At 42.9% G+C, this 20,895-nt stretch overlaps 1 protein-coding gene and 1 long non-coding RNA gene across 9 annotated transcripts in view; one reads left to right on the top strand and one right to left on the bottom strand.

Annotated features, from left to right (window-relative positions):
* NPAS3 (neuronal PAS domain protein 3) overlaps positions 1 to 9,481 on the bottom strand; it is a 621,722-nt gene extending 612,241 nt beyond the window's left edge. For 5 of the 8 annotated variants that reach the window (XM_027670472.1, XM_027670486.1, XM_027670490.1 and 2 more), the window contains exon 1: positions 5,364 to 5,701. In XM_027670472.1, the coding sequence (XP_027526273.1) occupies positions 5,364 to 5,413 (50 nt within the window). In that variant the 5' untranslated portion in view covers positions 5,414 to 5,701. Of the gene's footprint in view, positions 1 to 5,363; positions 5,702 to 9,296 lie in introns of those variants that run through there. The other 3 variants (XM_027670455.1, XM_027670463.1, XM_027670480.1) reach the window with 1 other exon arrangement.
* On the top strand, positions 9,468 to 18,673 carry LOC113960762. Its single transcript, XR_003532092.1, has 4 exons — positions 9,468 to 9,577; positions 11,594 to 11,710; positions 13,373 to 13,475; positions 18,509 to 18,673. It is a non-coding gene; the product is annotated as an uncharacterized LOC113960762 (long non-coding RNA).
* Positions 18,674 to 20,895: the final 2,222 nt, after the last annotated feature.

Below are 20,895 nucleotides of genomic sequence, written 5' to 3'. Positions count from 1 at the left end.
AAGACAAAACTGAAGAGTGAAAGTCCAAAATGCAACATATAAGAAAGGCTGGGAAAATATCCTGTAACAATTCTTAAAACTCTGCTTTCAATAAGCCATTTCAAATTCTTGCTTACATATCACTTGTTCTCTAACATGCCTGGCTCTCGCCTGCATGCAGAGTCCTGGGTGAGGGCTGGCATAACTCTCAGTATCTAGCTGCAGCAGGCTGAGATCAGGATCTCCTTGAAAACCACTCCATTTTTACTTGAGAATCTCAAGACTTTCGCATTTTATAATAACACACAGATGCAAAGTTCACTCCTCCCGCTATGTACATTTATCATTGTGATCTCTTCGAGAACAAATTCACATCTATTAAATTATATGTTAAAAATACTTTTACCCTTGCTTCTGATTGTCTGTAGTACACTTTAATTGTCTACATAATTTCATTTGGGACTTTTCTAAAGATTAAGGTACAACTTGAACTCAATATTGCCCCAAAGACAGGGTCCAGTTCTGGCAAGCTACAAACAGAAATACTATCCTATCCTTACCATACCTTCTTTGTCCTATGTAATATGCTTCTGTAGCATACAAAATTAATGAATATTTGTACTACTCAAAGTCCTGTTCAAATGAATGGCACAACGGTCCTATTCATTTGACTAGGACTTTGTGTACTGCAAAACCACTGCTCGAGCTACTCACAGAACAATGCTCTAGTCATATAAGACATGGCAGCAACCATTATATTCTTACTATGACACATTTTCTTATGCAGCAAAATACAATATTATTACAAATTATCCTTATTATGCAAAGTCCTATTAAACAAAGTCACACATCTCATTTGCACTAATGGGACTTTGTATGTTAAAGATAACATACAGTAGCCTTATAAATATTACACAGAAAGAAATTGCCTCTTCTGAAAAAACTGCAGTTCTTTTGAAATTAATTTTCAAAACATTTCCTCTCATGGCAGCTTCTTTAAAAAAAACAAACCCAAACATTAAGCACAAGCAAACAAACCAACCAAAGAAACAAACGACTAGGATGAAAATTCAGTCTTGGCTATGTACTTTAAAAGTATCTTATGTTTAAAATATATAGACAAATTTCCAGGGTGACATCCTGCACAACAACTTTGCTTGATTCATTTTGAAACAACGTGACTATGCTGAAATCTCATCTCAGAAGATGAGGTGCTTTTACACCTGCATGAGCTACCAGTGACAATAATATAAAATTAATCTGATGCACTGACTGAATGTAAGGTTTATTCACATGAGATGAGATGATAACAGTAAATTCTAAAAAACCAGTTACTTAGTTGCTGTCAAATGAAATTCTGCCATGTTGGTAAAATGGCTTCATTCTATTGACCTCAGTGGGAGAAGAACCATTCCCAAAATGTTAATAAAATGGTAGCAGTTAGTTTTCATGATCAGTACCAGTTATTATCCCAGAATACATTTTCCAATAAGGAGGTTATTGTTATAAAGATCATTTTATGAAACGAACATTTTTTTAAACACTTTACATTTTAGGAAGGATGCTGATGACACTAATGCCTAGAATGTCAATTTTCAATAACTGTTTTACATCACTCTTGCATTAAAATTCCCACCTAGGCTGGCAACTTCTGTGCCAAGTTTCAAAAAAAATGTGATTTCAAATTGCCAGTATATTAGACTCTGAAATTCAAGTGAGATGCTAATAAAACAAGATGGATGCTGACAATATATGCTGATATTCTCTTAAAAATACCTATGGCTCTGGATGTTGTATTAATCTGTTAACAAAATTCTCTAAATATTTATATCTTATTTATAATACAGCTTTAGAATATAACGCCATTTAATTGGTAAAAACAAGCTAGCTGGGTATAACTTGTAAGAAAAAAACAGTTGTACTGTAAAGAATGTAGAAATGGTGTGGCAGAAAAAACCTTGTTATTCAGAATCCCATTAGTTTCTGAAAATACGTAATATAACTTTTGTTGATCAATACTCTCATGTAAGCTCTAAATAATATATGATTCCAGTGGAGAAAAATGCAGCAAATCAAATATGGTGGGAGAATGTTTCAAATTATGAAGAGTAGTATGACTGCTAATCCATAAATCAGAAATCAGACAGATTGTTGTAATGTGGGAGGGCTCTATTTAATAAAGGTCATTATAACTCCTGGCTCTAGAGCTATAAGATCTAATATCCTCTCTGGTAGCTCTATGATATGCCCATGCATTACTGTTCTTGTTGACAGTCTGTTGCCTTGGAAATATTTCATTATTTCAGTTTTTCCATTTGTAGACCCTTGGCCTTGTGATATGAAGGCCACCCTATTTCATATTTTCGATTATCATTTAAGCAATCTTCTGGAGCTATTTATATAAAAGCAAGTGTTAGACAATGCATATCATCATTTATCACTGCTATGTTGAAGCTCATGCTCTAGAAAAAAATGCCAAAATAAAGATTTTTTTCTCTTTCACTTTAAATCCATAGCACTCTAATATTAAGATATGCTTTACAAATCAATGCTGGCACATCATATGCATGACACTTCTGTCTATTTAATTTTCTTGAGTGTATATCCACACGATTTCTTTTAAGCTCAGAGTTTAAAAGAAAATCAAACAAGTGTGTGTAAGTTTTCATATATTCTTTTAAAAACCTAAACAGGTGAAAAGAGTTTTAAAACAATTTGTGTGCCTGGTTACATCAGAGACTACTACTTTTTACATGTGTTTTGTAATCACTAACCTCTTGCTTGAAAAAGTGTAACACAATCTACTTAAATACTGTGGTAGTGAAGACTGAAAAAGAATGTACACAAAGTTCACATACAGGATTCTTAATTTTGAGAACTAGTTTACTGAAGTAGTAGCTAAGAAGAGACTGCAAAACCCCTCCAATAACTGACATGCTCCTGTATTTCAAATAGCTTGGCTTACACAGCTGAAAGGATGTGTACAAAGACAGCTAAAATAGTTACATGCAAAACTTCAGGAGCACATTACATAACTTTTGAAAAATGTACATGGGTACCTGTTTTTGAAGCATTGATCCATCTTCTCCAAAACTTTTTTAAGGAACAAACAGATTGCCATTATTTCTGCTACAAAAAATGTCATCAATTTCTACATGCAATACTTATCGCTAAACTGTCCAGAGCACTGTAAAGAGCGATCACAAAGTGAACCCTAAGGGCAAAAAACAACTTCTTGGACACTAGGCCAAGTTTATGGCTATTAGTGTTCTAGGAATTTAGACTACTTTTTTCCCCGGAAATGATTACACCTCCCACTCCCTACAGGGAAAAACTACTCCAATCCAACCTTTAAAATGACAGCATCAGAGCTGAACAAGAAGATGCTATTAAAGGGCATTAAATTAAATACAGTATATCCTCCTACAACTTCAATCAGAATTTCAGACCAAGTGTTATTTAGTTCAGCTCTCAAGTGGAGCAGAATAACAAATCGCGCACTTTGATTTACCTTCTCCGAATGCCAAATGGAGACAGGTGATAAAGAAAGCACTCATGCACAGGCTATGAAGTTTCCCCTAGAAATTAATTCTATCTTCAAGATTCCTATCTCAGAGAAATTCCCAAAATGGCACACAAATATGCTTCTGCTGGAGAGATTACTGAAGCTATCCTGGCAAATACACTTAGCACTAATATAGTACCATTCTCAGAAAGAAGACAGCAGAATTGTGTGTCGGAAGGAGGGGGCAGAGGGATGGGACTTATTCATATGAATTGTTTTTCCAACAAAGAACTCTGCAGGAGAAAAACGTGGTGCTTTAAGTGTTATTAACACACTAGAAACACCTTTGCAGCCACTGGAATGAAGATTTAAAAAAAATAAATTTATAGTTGACGATGACAGTCTGTAATTGTCATTGAATTCTGAGGATGCACTGTTTTCCCATTACATCTATCTCCGAATTTTGCTACATATCAATGTAGCCTTGTCAAAGTGCAACACTTAATACTAATGCATCTAACACAACCACACTAACACTTCCGTGGTAAATATGAAAGGTATGGGTTTTTTTTACTAGGCAGACTGCTTTCTTAGGAGAAATGACACAGCTATTTAGACAAAATCTGTGTGATTTGGAAGCTGTACTAGAAATGTTGATCATCCTAAAAAATGTAAGTATGAAATTAAGGCCAAAGTATTTTTCTTTAAATATTTTTCACTTACTTGTGCTGTGAAATATAAAGCGTCTAACACATGATCCAGCTACTTTTAAAGGTTGTCTAAATGTTAATTTCCATTTTTACAACTAGCCAGGAACCCTCCTCACCCCTCACCCTCAAGTTCGCTTGTAATGCTAAAGGGGGCAGGAGGGAAAGAGCCCACCCCAAAACCTCTGGCTGTTCTCCTTCTGGGCATACATCTCGTCGCAGTGTCGCAATGGAGCTTTGAATACTTTTGTAAGAATCACAAAGTAACATCACATGAACTTGTACTCTTGTCTCCTACCAGTCACTTCTAGAAAGATTCACTTTACTAGAACAAATCCGCTACGGGCAATTCGTGTCACCAGCAGAGCAGATTAATCGCAAGCACTCTCCACCAACAAAAGTACATGGGGCAGGCGGCGGGTCGGGAACCAAAAGAGGGGTAGTGCGATCCCCCCGCCTCCCTTCCCGGACCCCGCGCACCGCCTCCCCCCCTCCCGCGCACCGGCTCCGCTCTACCCACCCCGGGGGGCGCCGGCATCCGCGGCCCTCCCGGCGGCGGCGGGGCGGGGGGGGCCGGGCGGGCAGCTCCGCGGGCGCAGCTGGCGGCGCGCCCCCCCCGCTCCGGCCTAGCCGCGCTGGAACCGCACCGGCGGGGCCGGCCCCTCCGCCCGGAACGCCGGGCCTGGCGCGGCGCCCCGGGGCCGCCGAGCGGCGGGGGCCGCCCGGGGGGGCCTCCCGCCCCGACGCACACACACATAGACACACACACAGACACACACACGTCCGCTCCACAACGCGCCCCGCCAAGCACCGGCTCCGGCAGCCGCGGCGGTGCGGCCACCGGAGCGGGGCCGCTGCTGCGCGGCTTGTTCTGAGAGTGTGTGTGTGTGTGTGTGTGTGTGTGTGTGTGTGTGTGTGTGTGTGTGTGTGTGTGTGTGTGTGTGTGCCTGTGCGTGTGTGTGTGTGCCTGTGCGTGTGAGTGCGGCTGGCGGTGCGCACTAGGAGGAACTCACGGTGCCCGGCTGTGCGAGCAGCGGGTGCCGGCGGCAGGTCCCCCCACCCCGGCATGGCAGCCAGCCCTGGCCCCGGGCGGCGGCGGCTCGGCCCGGCCCGGCGCTGCTGCGGCTGCTGCTGCTGCTGCTGCTGCAGGTTCAATAAAGAGAAAGTGTTACCGTTCTCGCCTGGAAGGATCCTGCTGAAAGCTTGGCTTGGTGGGCGCCATCTTCCTGGGATTTTTTTTTTTTTTCTCCTCTCTCCCTTACTTTTCCCCCTCCTGATGTTGGTGTGTGTTGTGTGTCTAGCAGCAGCAGCGGCGGCAGCAATGGCCCCGGTTAGCCAGACAGGCTAAGGAAAAGTACTGAGGCCAAAGCATCGCGGACTCCCACTCCTCCGCGCAGTCCTGGTGCAGGTTGCTTGCTCGCTTGCTTGCTAGCGCTGCTGCTGCCGCTGCCGCCGTCCATAAGCCGAGGAGCGGAGGGAGCCGGGGCCCCGCCGGCCCCAGAGACATGCCCAGCGCAGGCAGCGGCGGCGGCCGGCGGCGGCGGCGGGAAGCGCGAGCCGCGGCGCAGCCCCGGCGGGCAGCCCGGCCGCTGGCATCGCCCGGCAGGTGCGGCACGCACACACACACACACACACACACACACACACACACACATACACACAAACACGCTCGCACACGCACTCCCGCACACACACGCGCCCGCGGGCCGGGCTACGCGGGGTGCCAGGCCATGGGGCTATCGGGGCGGGGGCGGGGGAGAGAAGGAGGGGTGTCAGGGATCTCCAGGCTTGACCACTGTGAAAGTATTTCTGGGCATTTTCCAGCTGCTTTCCCAGCTCCGCTCCCGCTCTGCGTGCAGGGGACACAGCCTCCGCTGCCGGCGCAACAACGCCACTCAGTTGCAGTTTCGCACACTTTCTTCCTCTGGAGTGTGGGCTCCAGCAGGGAAGAGGAGCAGAGGGAGGCAGGGACTCTCTCTGAAGCTCCACAGGCGCAGAAGGGCGGCGGGTACACAACGGGCAAAGGCAGCGTGTCCCCCGTGGGCTTCCCACGGCGGAGGACAGGATGGGATGGGAGCCGCGGGCCGGGGGGTGCGCGCTCCCTGCGACCCCCAGGGCCGTATTAGAGGTGCCCGGCGCCAGCCCAGACGGGCCGGGCCCGGGGAAACCCCACGCACCCCCCAGGCACCTCCGAGAATGTGCCCGCACGTCCAGAGAGTGGGCACCGGGTAGTGGCGGGCTAAAAAGGCGTAATGCTGGAAATGTGAACTGAGAGCGATGACTCGCTTTGTTGGTAAAGGATGTAGCACTTCACGCTGTTTTATTGAGGATTATGAAATTAACTATTAAATAAAGGAGCGGGGAAAAGAAACCGCTACCTTAATTGTTCCTTGCAGGACACCGAGAGAATCCGAGCGCTGATAGCTCTTACAGGAGAAATCACTCCTTCACTAAAAGCTTTCCATCTCCAAGGTAACTTTGTGGCTGCTCTGCTGCTGCCTTGGAAGTACAGCTGCCCGGGCCTGATCCTGCTCCCTGGGAAAATCCGGAGGGCTTCCTTGGGGAAAGGAGCAAGCCCCGAATGTCGGGAGCATTCATTCACGGGAAACGTTTCCGCGACAACTCCAAAAGTTTTTGTAGGGGGGGGGGGGGGGGGGGGGGGAGGGCGGATGTCTAAGAGCGCGCACGAACCGCAGGGCAGAGCCAGGGAGAATAAGTTAGCAAAAGACCTGGAAGTTTGGCTGCGTGGCGCCGCCCGCGCACCGGGGGCCGGGGGGTTCCTTCCCGCGGGAGGCAACCGGGCCGGCGGGATTTCGCGCGCGGCGGCGCGGGCCGCCCTCGAGCCCGGGCAGGGGCACGCGGGCGCCGTTCGGGGGCACCGCCGCACGCTCGCGCCGCTACGCACGTGCGCAGCCGGCGGCGGGACGGCGGCCCCGGGGCTCGGGAGCCGCGACCCCGCGGCGGCGGCGGCGGGACCTCGGGGAGAGCAGGGCAGGACAGAGCCGCCGGGGCGGCGGGAGATACCGGGGGTGCAAGGTGGATGCGAAGGACTGCGGAGAGGGGGTGCCTGCAAAGCAGCAGATGCCGTTCGCGGCCGACAATCCTGCCTCCTCGCCTCCGAAAGGGGAAAAAAAAAGTTAACAGGTGTCTCCTCGACTGTGGCAATAGACTAAGGAGGTGCCGGTTTCTGCTGTGTTTTTAGCGTTTTCAGAAAGCACAGAGGAAATTCGTTCGACGTAAACCACGCTGTTTTGGCGATAATATATAGTCAAAATTTGGAAGAAGTGCGTAATTGTTTCTCCTTGTTACCTTAGTGTGCGAGACATCCAGACTCGTCTGGATTCCTAGTGGTCAAAGTACTTGAATATCTGCTAAGCACTATTTGGATTAGAGGTGTTAGTAGTTTGTCAGAGAAGTATTGTTTTTATAACTTCTTCCTGATTACAGACTGGCATAACCAAACTAAAAAGTACTAAAAAATTGCATGCTGCCTTGTCTATATAATTCTGTTTAAGTCTCCAGAGGTCTCTTTCATTTGTCTAAAAGCCAATCTGACATTTCTGACCCTTGACTTCCCCACTTCACAGACTAAACTATTGTGATTGCTGCCTGTACTTCCTCGTTAAAGTGTCCGTCAGTTTCCATTGTAAATTAAATATTTTATAAGTGACAAAAATCATACAGAAACCGTGAAAAGAAATAAACTTTAATCTGTTCTTTATATCTCTCCCATTCAATTTTGTTTGGTTTTTTTTTTTAGTATATGAAAGCTTGCTGTGTTTGCTTGAGCAAAACAAGACTCCTACTTAGTTTCAAATGTTTCTCAGCTAAGAACATGCTTAGGCATCATAAGGGATTATTTCAGGACTGTCAGCTCCCTATTACTTTTCCTTTAATAAAACCAACAAAAGTTACTACCAAACGTTTCTATCGTACGCTTCGAAACTATAGGAAGCAACAAAAAGTTGCTGAACAACAAAACAGGCAATGGTCGATTGCCTAAATCTGGTTCCTAGACCAATTAATTTTGAAGTATTATGTTGAAATTTCCTATTTTTTTTCTTTTACATCATAGAGATACTTTGTTTGGACAGTTGAGATTACACAGCATTTTTCTCGGTATTTAATTTAATGTAATAGTGGAAAGCAAGATACTCAAGACAGTGCCATTTTTATTGCATTTAGAGAACTGTAAATGTTTTGTTCCGATTTCAGTACATCTGTTGTCATCTACTTTGTTTGAAAATTCAGCTTCCGTTATAAGCTTATGATAGAGCAAAATAACAGATTCAGACTTCAGATTTTGGCTCATAGAAACACAAAGAAATGTCAGGTAATTAATTAAGCTTCATGTTAGTATCAGCACATATAGATGAATTGTTAGGGGGAATGGGGAAGGTCTTTAAACTTCATTATGACTTACTGCCAACTTTCTACGCTTTGCTTCCTAAAGGCGCTCTCTGTGAATTTCCTGCATTTGCATCAGAATGCATTTAAGATGAAAAAATAGCAGTGCTGAGTATACTTAGGGTTTCTTGTTATATTTCCCTGTAGTAACAGGTGACATGATAATACTGTTAAAACTACAATGTGGAATTGCAAGTGTGTAACCCCAAGTGAAAATTGTTCTCTTTCTTGGTTGAAAGAAAATTATCAATCAGCATAGCATGATCAATTATCCCCCTGGCTGCCACACACTGGGATTTGCACAAGGCATTGACATTGAGAAATTCCTCTTTAGAAAGGATGAGCGGACGGGATCCCAAACTTTGGAGCAGCCAAGCTAAGATGCCGGGGTCTCACTTTTTTTTTCTTTTTTTTTTCTGTTGTTGCTTTCCAGCTCATCCAAGACAAAACTAGGAGATTTTGTTTACTTCTCAGTGCATTTTAAAAGATGCTGTATTTTTAAAAAGAAGAAAAAAGAAAAAAAAAAAAGAAAAAAACCAAACAAACCACCCTCCCCTCCAACCAAGCTCCCCCCAACAAACAGAAAGGAGAGATCACAAAAAAAAAAAAAAGGAAAACAAAGAAACACAAAAGCACAAAGAAAAGCAAGTGAGGGAGCCTCAAGAAGAGCCGCCAGCCCTCTCCCCCTCGATGCTCACCGTTGTTGATAGGAGGTGATGCCCTGGACGTTTTGCGGGTTGCCGTTGGCCGCGGCGCCGGCTCGCCCCATGCCCGGTGCCGCCGGCACCCCCCCGGCCGCCCCGCCGGCCGCCGCCGCCGCCGTCACCTGCACGCTGAAATCCGGGAAGATCCTGATCATCCCCGCGGCTCAGCACCCGGCGAGTGTCGGCGAAGAGGTGCAGCAGCAGCGACTCTCCCTCCGGCGGCTGCAGCAGCAGAGCCAGGCACACTGCAATCCCATTAGTGAGTGGCGGCCACTGTGAGTGAGGACGGGCGCTTTGATGTGAGCGCCTGGGCTGAGACTGAGGAGTTTGGGGGGGCTGGGGGTAAAGAGGAGGTGGGGGGAATTTACCGAATTGCAAACATGCAACGCGTGAAGCTTTTGTGGGGGGTGGGAGGAAGTGAATATCAGAGCTAAAAAAAAAAAAAAAAAAAGAGGAAAAAAAAAGGTATGTCTTATACTACCGGAGCTGTAGATATAGGAGAAAAATCCAAGCCGAGGAGGGACGGGGAGGAGAGAGGGGGGCGCAATTACTTTAGCGGTGCAGTGAAAATGATGAGCAGCAAATGTTGCCTTTTTTCCCTCCTCCTTCTCGTCCCTCCACCCCCCACCCTCCACCCAAAATGCAAGTCTTAGAGGATTTCTCTGTCTCAATGAAGTAATAATAAAGGCGGCTGACCACAGTCTGGGCTAGCGCCAACTGTGCGGGGGGGGGAGGGGGAGGAATATCCCTGCTCCCAGAGGCCTGACGAGAAGAGGAAGAGTGGAGGATTGTTGCAGCACAAGTTCTTGCTCTTGGTAACTTGCTTTTGCTCCCCACCCCCCTTCCCTTTTCTTTCTCTCTATGAAGGGACGGTTTTCACAAGCGAGGAAATGCGCCGCTTTTGTGCAAAGGCAGAGTTCGTTCCTTATTCTAGGGAGCTGACTCTCCTCCCCTCCTAGTGTGCAGCAATGTTATTGCGAGTCAAACTTGTAAGGTGTGTGCTGTCTCTGGACGCACTGATCCCTATTGCTGCTTCAACATATCAATTATACCGCCGGTGCGCAGAGCCCCCTCGCAGAGCTCCCCTCCGGGCGCGGCACACACCACACCGGCAGCGGCGCGGAGGAGCTCGGCCTCCGCCGCCCCCGCGGGACGCGCGGCCGCAGCGCCGCGGCGCCTTTGTGCCACCCGGGGCTGCGCGGAGCCCCCTCTGCCCCCGCTCGGGCGGGTTTGCCCTCCTCCACCTCTGCCAAATGCTTATCCCGGGCCGCGGCGGTGCGCGGCTCCGCCAGCCCGCCGGGACCGCGCTACTGCCCCTGCTTTTTGCCCCGGCCGGGCTGCCCGCCGCCGACCCCGCCTGGCCGCGGCGCTGCGCGTGGGTGAGCGCCGGGAAGGAAGCGCGGAAAGTTGCGCGGGTCGGCGGCGGACATCCCCGGTGTCTCGTCCTTTCCCCAGTGTCTCCCCTTCCTTGCTTCAGCTTTGGGAGCCGCAACCGCGGTGGGAGTGGGCACGGAGGCACGAGGCTTCCTCGCCACGATGCTCGGAGGGAGCCGCTGGGGCCGCACTCCGCGCTCCCTCCTCCCGCAACTGCAGTGGGAATCGAGGGGCGAGGAGCCCGTCCCAGAGGGAGCATAGCGGCTGTGCCGCGTCAGGGTCGGCAGAGGAACGGGAGAAAAGGGGACTCCCTCCCGCAGTAGGGTCTCACTAGACCTCCCGGCTTCTGGGGTGACTCGAAAACCACGGCCCTGGAAGCCAAGTTGCTGATTGCCGGAGCTAAAAAGTGTAGTGCACGTGGAGAAGAACTGGACCTTTCACCAGACTAGTGAGTGGACAGCTAGAAAAGAAAGTAACGCACTGTGTTAGTGCACATTACACAAATAGCAGCCGTGATGCTACGCCGTTTCTGAGGAAACCGAGACTCATACCAAGAGGAGTTGCACGGGACAGAACACAGGTAGCAACACTCCAGAGTATGCTTAGTGTTGGAAAGGCTATGACAGCATCTTAGAAGAGGGCAGGTGTCCCAGGCACTACAACCTTTGCTTCCATGAATCAAAGCTGTCACCTGGGCCAGTCTCCCCTTTTCCCATGCAACTGTTTGCCTTTTGGAATCATAGCTTGTCTCCTAATGTAACAGTATTCTCTTATCTTGACTTTTCTGTCCATTGCTGTTCCAAAGCAAATTAAGACACACCAACTTTATGTTAAAACAGAGACTGCATTCAAATCCTTTGTATTAAATAACATCTGTGTTTGCATTCTCTTTTAATACAAAATGCTTTGTATTGCAGCTAATACCAGGAGATATGAAACTGGTTAGTCCCCACATGTTGCACATAAAAAGAATTCATAATGAGCATCTGTGGGATGTGGAATGGATCCCATGAGTTAGCTGAAGACCTCATAACGTAAGAGCTGAGAAGCCTAAGTGAATTATGACTCTCTTTCCTCGCAAGTAGGATTAATTTTCTATCCCACTTATATTCATTATCTATCCTGTTTATTCTATAGGGACATCAATTGTTTGAGTGTTAAATACGAAGACTTTACAGAAACGTGTAGGTTAGATAGCTTGCAGAGAAGAGGGGGGATGTTATTGCTAGGAAAAATATTATTCAAACTCCATGTTTAAAGACAAATATTAGATAAAGCTGCTCACTTTTTTTAAGGACTGACAATTCTGTGCCTTTCTCTTACAACATATTTAAAATGTAAGGTTTACAAAGTAACCCTCCATCTGCCTGTGGCCCTCCCAGTGATGTCAATAGGAATTTTGCATGCAGATGAAGGCCCGTATATGGCCTTTAGAGAGCAGGTCAATAAATGGCTGGAGGAATAATTAAAGACTTCTGAGCTGCTCCTTTCCTTTTTCTTACATTATAGTACAAGACTGGCATGAATATAGGCTGGGCTACCACTCTAATTGGCTATGGAATAACACTGAAAGGAATTTAAATGTGGGCAGTAGCCATTTTCCAAATGATCACTCCATTACAGTAGTTTTGTCTGTCAGTGTATGGCCAGGCAGTAGAGTGGATGTAATCATGTCGAAGTCCCCATCCATTGATTGTCACTCTTTGCTCTACAGTGGCAACTCTGAGCAGATTTTCATGTTTCAAAGAGACAGCCAGGACAGAGAGCCTGCCTTTAGCCAACCTTGCTTCAGTTTAGTCTCGAGAGTCACTGCTTTTCATCTGTGTAGGCAGAACCAGGATCTCTGATATTTAATAAGATCTTTTATGACTATTGATTAATATCTTAAGTGTTAATGTAAACAGAAAGTCAGTCTGGATAACTTTGCTTGCACAAGTAAACCCACTGAGTCACTGGAACCACTTGCAAATAGTTTTGTATGTTAGAAGATGAGCAGGATTCAAAGGTAGGTTTGTGAATGTCTATAGAATACAGAAGCATTTTCTTTGTCATAACTCTTAAAGATATCAAATAAAAAAGATTGTCTCATATTTGAAGAAAAGTCCATTTTGATTGCTTGTATCTTTTTTCCCCCAAAATTAATCACAGTGGTAAAATCCAGTAGGAATTTCTGAGACTTATTTTATACACTGATGAAAATATCCATCATCAAGCTTATACTCTGGGCCATATTAAATAGCATGGACCCAATTTGCTACATATTTCACCAGTGATAAAACATACCATGATGGATTTAAATTAATTTGGTGCAGCATGCTAGAGGAAATGAGATGAGAATAAACCCCAATATTTTTAATTTAGTTTATTTCTTACTTTGATAAAACTATTGACAGCTTCTGGTGTCTTAGCGACATAGTTTTTGTCTCAATACCATATACTATTCCAAGATATGCTGCAAGTTGCTTTAGTATTGATTAAGAAAAGAATTATCCTAATAAAGTACTACTGTTTCTAACTATGTACTGTAGACTTTCCTTTCTTAGGCAAAAACACAGTAAAGATAAAAATTAAAAACACATGACAGTGTGTAATACAATAACATTCAATATTTATGCTTTTCATATACCACCCTATCACAATTATATGTTATATCTTTATTCGCATTGTCAGTGTACTACTGTTCCTTTCTTTCACAGGTGAAAAAATATCTCTTCAATGGAAATTCATTTCCATTTACTTAAAGTTAAACGGTTTGACTTTGAATTTTCATTATCTGCTGTTGGAAGGAGCCTGTGACAGGTATGAGGGAGAATGCTACAAAGCTTCATTGTATCGTCTAATTTTTGCTTCACTTTAGTCAGATATCATTTAGGTAGAGAGTAAAATGGTATACGTGGAACAGGATAAGATAGAACAAAACAGAACAGAAATAAAATGAAAATAGGATATATAATGAATTACAATAGAAAAATGCCTTTATCTTGAAGTGATTTTTTTTTTTAGTTATACTGATTCCTCACTAGTGAGAAAATTGAACTAATTTTATATAAAAGGAATATGTCATAACAGGATATGGCATTTATCTTCTTGAGATAGGGGTGACCTCATCATTCACAAGTGGTGTAGCTATGAATGAGTAATCAGCCTCCCCACCCATTAAGTGTAGATAAAGTCCACATCTTCTGTCTAAGTATTAAATATTTGATTTATTATTTTACAACTCACCATCTCTACAAGTGTTCACTGACTGTTGCTTTGGTTGCTGCTACCAATATGTATCATCATTTGGAAGCAGAAGCAGCTCCTCAAAAGGTGCCCTGAATAATAGTGAATGTAAGATGAGAAGGAAAAGGAAAATAACAGATGAGAAGAAAACAAAAGATGAACCTACAGGAAAAATATTATGAGCAGAACAGGGATACAGGAAGTCTTTAACCGGCCTATACTTTTATTACCTGTAATATTCAAGAGCTTTATAACATACATGCAGTGAAAATATTTTTCATATTAATGCCTCACATATATCAGCTACCTCCTATCTCGAGTTATATTGCTCAAGTTATTCCCAGAGGAATTTATATATATATATAATGTGAGAGAAATATTTAGTTAGGAAAGAATTCCTTTTTACTATTTATCAGCACTGCATATTAGGGAAGAGCCACAGTTAAAAAAATACAGTTTATTTCTAGAACTATATATGATAACAAAATTTGCTCTTTCAAATGATGTCACGTGCTGTATTTTGTTTTCATTTCTTTGTGAACCCAATGAGTGCAGTTTAAAGAAAATATTCGGAGTTTAATTTTAAGTCCAAAAACACTGTCTGTTCTTCTGTTTAGAAGAAAAACCTCTAAATAGAACATAAAGTCAGGAAAAAGACCATCACAACTTAAATGGAAAGACTGAAATATTTTCCATCTTCACAATTCCTTGACATGTACTCAGGGTTGGAAGAGCAGATGAGGGAAATGTCTTTTCTGAAAGGTTGCTCTAGGAATGAAGGGCAAATTTAAGGTAGCCCCTTTCCCCCTGCATTCAAAAAAAAAACAAACCAAAAAAACCCCCAAGCATAGAGTAAGATAGAAGAAAAGTGCCTGGGGAAAGTAACATCACTGTCGAGATCATAAAAGATGTATAAGGACATCAGTGGAAGAACTAGAAAAACTATTAGAAGAATACCCTGCAGTGCTATCCCAATGGCTCAGCGATTAGCACACTGTGCTGCCATTGGGAAAATGCAGCAAAGGTTTGAGGCTAATCTTAGGATCTCATTCATTGGTACCAGTAGCTGAGAGCCTTTCAAGCATGGGGAGTCCAGAGTGGAGAAAGACTGATACATTGCTTACACACCCAGAAGTATGTACATAGGCATGTTCTGACCAATGAAGCCTTCTCAGAAAGGAGTATCATGTCTTCCCTATTATCAGATTGTGTAATTTGCTCTCTGTGTGAAAGCAAAAGAGCACCTCTGGCCCACTGTGTAATGACAGAGGACAGCTCATTTTCCAAGGCTGGAACATCAGTATTAAAGTCAATTTCTCCTGTATTGTATATTTGCTCTGGCCCCAAATTTTGGTGAATGAGTTATCTCTTAGCGCTAGACGTTTCCTGCAGTGTTGATCCCCCACAAATTCTCTAGCACCTCCAGCAGATCAAGAGGTAACCAGCTCATTTTTTTCAGACTCTACTTGCTTCTCCAGAGTGTCTAACCTGTGATGTTCCTCCAGGCAGTTTTAGCACCTGTGTATCCATTTCCATTGTCTTCAAGATCAGTCTTATGCCTCCAAAGTAGAGTAATCTGCTTGACATCAAATTGACATCAAATTAGGGTCATGGAAACCACAACTAAATTGTGCTGCTTCCACCTTCACAAAAACCTGATTCATACCACACAACTTAATTCTAGAAAGTGGAAAAACAAATCAGGTAGGGTTTTTTTTTATCTCCAGGGCTTCTAAGACATGTCAGCATATTATCCTTTGTTCTCACCACATTCAGATTTTTGGTTCTACTCATCTGTAAGATAAGTGAAACTTTAAAAGAACACAGGGATAGTCAACATACTTTCCCCTTTTATTTATTTACATTTATTTTTAGCTTCTGTCAGTGCTCCCAAACCACAATAATTTGAAGAAGCAGCTGTTGGTGTGTCCTGAAAAGACAGGATCAGTAGGTAGCTCAAGGTTTTTGATTCCTCTTAGAGGAGGATTCTCACCCTTTCCCTTACTAAGTAGTCATTCTCTTCTAATTCAAAAGAAACAGAAAAAGAAAAGCAGAAGAAATATGCTCTCCTTTTCCCAATAATTTTTTGATTAACAAATCCAAGTTAATTATACATACAGCAAAGAAAAGCATTGAGCTTTCACTCAGAGTTCTTTCAGACAAGCCTAGTACAGTCCACTTTCTTCTCTGGGAGCAACCATCAGTGCTCTGCTGAGTCGTGCAGTAATGAACATTGAACAAGAATATTCACAAGACTACCCATGCCTGTATCTCCTCCCTTACTGTCCAAGTTGCATCCAGTACAGTTTAAAGCTATGCTAAATCCTTAAAGCCATGCTTCTCCGTAGTCAGTGGGGTGGGTTTTTTCTGTTTTATAACAGCATTACTTTTCCACTCATTGAAGACAGTGCATTATGTTCCTGGGTAGCATGGTCCCAGGCGGGCAGCCATGTAGATCTGTGGCTCTGCTAACAGCTTCTGAAACTTCAAGCATACATAAGAATCAGAAATAAATACTCTGATCTTTGGTCTTAGTGTTTTTCCAAAAATAATCAAAACTTATAAGGATATATATGTGCCAAAGACTTGAATACAGGCTAGCCTGTCCGAAATTGCGTCCTTGTTCAAGCATTGGAATTTCTAACAAAGTACCATTCTTATTTATAACTATTTATTACTCTGCAGTTTCAGTTCCTCCTGGGAAGAAGATGATTGTCCAAAGTTTTTCTTCTTTTTTTTTTTTTTAATCAAAAAATTCAAGTATTGAGCATACTCACAGGTGATCTTCAAAGTTCAAACACATCTCAAATCTTACTCTTTCAATTTCAAACCTTCTTGTGTTAAAATACAAACCTTTCTAGTATTTTTACATGGTCTGTCAGACAGCTTAAAGAGGTAGCATTATTCTCTTGACAGACCTACATCCATTTTACTTGCATTTCTCTCTGTTGGTTTTTTTGTTCTTTGGTTGTAAGTATTCTCGCCACTTCAAAGTGTATTTTCATTATCAGAAAGTACTGGACTGTAGTTTTTGTCTAAATAAAGTTGATTAGTTCATTCACTGGAACTTAGGAAGGCTGCCTAACGTTCTTCTCTTTTCAAAGTGTATCACATTTTCTCATTTTTGTACTCATGACTGGATAACATAGAAAACATATCTATGACTTTTGAGTCTCAATTCTATTAGGTATTGGCAACATATTGGATGGACTCTCTGAAGAAAACACATAATGTGATTTCCTGGTCATCAATATATGTTTTAAATATTACAGAATTAAGCCATTGTTCTCTTCATTGCACATTTGAGGCAACATATATTTGGCTTTAGAGTATGTATAGTTTGGGTAGATATGGATGTCTATTGGAAGAAAATTATAATTTGTCTTAGTTCAAAATTCATTAAAGAAGTTTTATTGTACCTTTTTTATTTTTGCCACAATATGGATACTCATTTGCTTTTAATAATTTGACAGCCAGTAATGACTGCATTTCTGCTCCTTCAGTAGGATTGCTTGGTGACAGTTATTACTTGCTAAGGGCATCACCTATTTCCTCTCTGTACATAACAGGGAAGAAAAAGCAAGGGAACTCCTGCAGCCAAACTATCATTTCTTTTGAAATATGTCCTTTATTCTGGGAAAAAAACCCTACAGATCTTCAAGCGTATTTCATTTTATATAGATGTGGCCTTTTTAGTCTGGAACAAGAGGAAATATTGAGAATCCATGCAAGTAGATATTACGACAGCAGCAACAACATCTGCACAATGTCAGATTTTATTTATAGTTGCAACTTCTAATAATCACTATTGTCTCCTCAGCTTCTCAATTTCTGCAACAGTTTTTTGAAGAAATGGTTTTGTCTGACTATAGCATCATGAGAAGTTTCATTAGGAAAAAAAAAAAGGAAAAAATCACTTCCTTTAATTGAACTAAATCTATATATCATCCTAAAATAATAAAACCACATGTAGATAAAAACTATCAAGCAGGTACAAGTAAAATTTTAATGTTTTTTGAGATATCCAGATCATATAGCAGTAACTTTCAATATTCAAAGGCAATCACCGAATTAATTGAAAAGTTATAATTTTATCTTGAAGAATGTTATTAACAGCCTACACTATTTTCTGTGCCATCAATTCCATAACAAGTTGTCTGTGTATCCAGTCCTTCACTATATGCCAACCAAGCACAGTGATTAGTTTTATCTAGAACATACTATACTCTATTACTCTTCCTAAAGCTGAACTTTTGATTCTTATCGGTGTTAGTCAACTGTATTTAGGTTATGGAGAAGTACAAGGGGTGAAAATCTGCATAACAAAGAAGACATTATATACAAGAAAATCTCAAATTAATAAAATTACTAAAACTGATATATCAAATACCTGAAGTAGAAAAAAAACAAGATTAGATTTTTCTTGAACTCATTGTACACCTTACTTTTTACAGTATGCATTAATAATACTTCAAAGTTTGCATATCTGAAGATAGGAAGAAGAAATATTCAGTTTAAATATCAATAATATTCTCAGCTTTCAGAATATTCTTATTATGAATCCTTGCTACTTCCAGTAATGTTACTCTTTTACATTTGCTTTTTAGGTGAAGAAGAGTCTATGAGTGGGAATAATGGAAAATATTTTGACTTTTGAGAGACTCTAAACTCTTCAAACCTATTGTTATAACAGATGATGCTTGACATTGCAAATCGTTCTGTCTTCCTTTTACTTGTAAGTCCTGTAATCTGTAATAGACTGTGTACATGCATTCATATGGTGCTGTTTGGTTTGTGGATCACACACGGCTGGAGTTAAATTACATAATGTATAGAGTTTAAAATATATGTTGTCTTCATTGTTAGGAAGATCTTTAAAAACCAAAAGGATATCTCTTAATGTGGTTTTCAAGGAAAACAAGCATTGAGGAAAGAAAAAAAAAGGAGAAAAAACAAATATACTATATACATGTGATATACATGCTAACTTGAATGTACCTTTGAAATTATCAAACAATATTTTTTTTTGTATGAACTCCATTTTGATATTCTGCATTTTATCATACACACATTCACAGAATCACAGAATCATAGAATATCCCAAGTTGGAAGGGACCCATCAGGATCATCAAGTCCAAATCTTGGCCCTGCACAGGACCATCCTCTGTTCCAGTGCCCAGCCACCCTCTGGGTGAAGAACTTCTTTCTAGTATCCAACCTCCCCTGACACAACTTCAGGACATTCCCTTGGGTCCTGTCACTGGTCACCACAGAGAAGAGATCAGTGTCTGCCCCTCCTCTTCTCCTCATGAGGAAGTTGTAGACTGCAGTGTCCCCTCAGTCTCCTCCAGGCTGAACAGACCAAATGACCTCAGCCGCTCCTCACACGGCTTCCCCTCAAGGCCCTTCGCCATCTTCATTGCCCTCCTCTGGACACATATAATAGCTTTATAACCTTCTTATATTGCAGTGCCCAAAACTGCAGACAATACTCAAGGTGAGGCCACACCAGTGCAGAGCAGAGCATGACAATACCCTCCCTCAGCTGCCTGGTGATGCTTTACCTGATGCCCCCCAGGACATGGTTGACCCTCCTGGCTGCCAGGGCACTGCTGACTCATATTCAACTTTCTTCGACCAGGACCCCCAGATTCCTTTCCATTGCACTGCTTTCCGGCATCTCATTCCCCAGCCTGTACAAACATCCTGCACTTTCCCTTGTTGAACTTCAAAGGATTAGTGATTGCCCAGTCCTGTAATTTGTCGAGGTCTCTCTGCAGGGCCTCCCTGACTTCGAGGGAGTCAACAGCTCCTCCCAGTTTTGTGTCATCTGCAAATGTGCTTAGTATCCCTTCCAGTCCTGCATCCAAGTCACTTACAAAGATGTTGAAGAGCACAGGGCCCAAGAAAGAGCCCTGTGGAACCTTGCTGGTGACAAGTCACCAGTCTGATGTCACCCCATTCACCCACCACATGATGTGTTTATCCATCTGTGTGCTGGACATTTTGTCCAGAAGGATCCTGTGAGAGAATATCAAAAGCTTTACTGAAATCCAAAAAGATTACATCAACTGGCTTCCCTTGATCAACTAGGTGGGTTACCTTGTCATAAGAGGAAATCAGGTTGATAAGCAGGACTTTCCTCTCATGAAGCTGTGATGGCTGTGACCAGTAACTGCATGTGTGTTTCAATACTTCCCAGAATAATCTTCTCCATAACTTCCATACCAGGCACTGAAGTGAGACTGACGGGCCTGTAATTTCCATGGTCGTCCTCCTCGTCCTTCTTGAAAATTAGGACAACGTTCACCAGTTTCCAGTCAGCTGGGACCTCTCCAGATTCCCAAGACTGCTCAAAAACATTATTCCATGATTGAAAAAATAACATAGTTTTGCAGGCAGATGCCCAGTGATTTGTTATTAGGTTCAGTTATGATGCTGCAGGATGATAAAATTACTACTAACATTTAAAGAGTTCCAGGGTTGAATCCTCATTATCATATAAAGAAACTAGAATTTGACTCTCTTGGTAACTTTGAATGCTAGGCCACTGGTTTTTATACAAAATATTCAGAAATCTAGTCAACCCAAAACAGAGACCACTGTCTGAGACACAGTCCTCGTTTGGAAAGTAAATTGAGGATTCTCAAGGGTTCATGCTGTAAGAAAAGGAACTGGGGAGCCAAAGATGAGTCAATGCCTTTTACCACCACTAAGTACTGAAGTTAATGTGTGTATGTCTCCGTTTCTTTGTTCAGAATTACTGTAAACATTCTCTTGTGGAGACATTGCTCAATCTAAAAATAATTGTAGTTACACCATCATTCAGGTGAATTAGTGCAGGGAAACCAAGGTGGCTCACCTCATTACTAATGAACACAAGCCATATCCGTTGACTGACTCTGAATAGTGGCTGTTCTGGTGTCCTAGGCTGGATACCAGCAACAGAGTCTGCTTGGACAGCAGAAGTGTATGACCTGCTAAGAGCTAATTA

This window comes from Neopelma chrysocephalum, unplaced genomic scaffold, assembly GCF_003984885.1.
Source record: "Neopelma chrysocephalum unplaced genomic scaffold, ASM398488v2 Primary Assembly neopelma1_24, whole genome shotgun sequence".
Lineage (NCBI taxonomy): Eukaryota > Metazoa > Chordata > Aves > Passeriformes > Pipridae > Neopelma > Neopelma chrysocephalum.
This window is presented reverse-complemented; position numbering and strand designations above follow the sequence as displayed.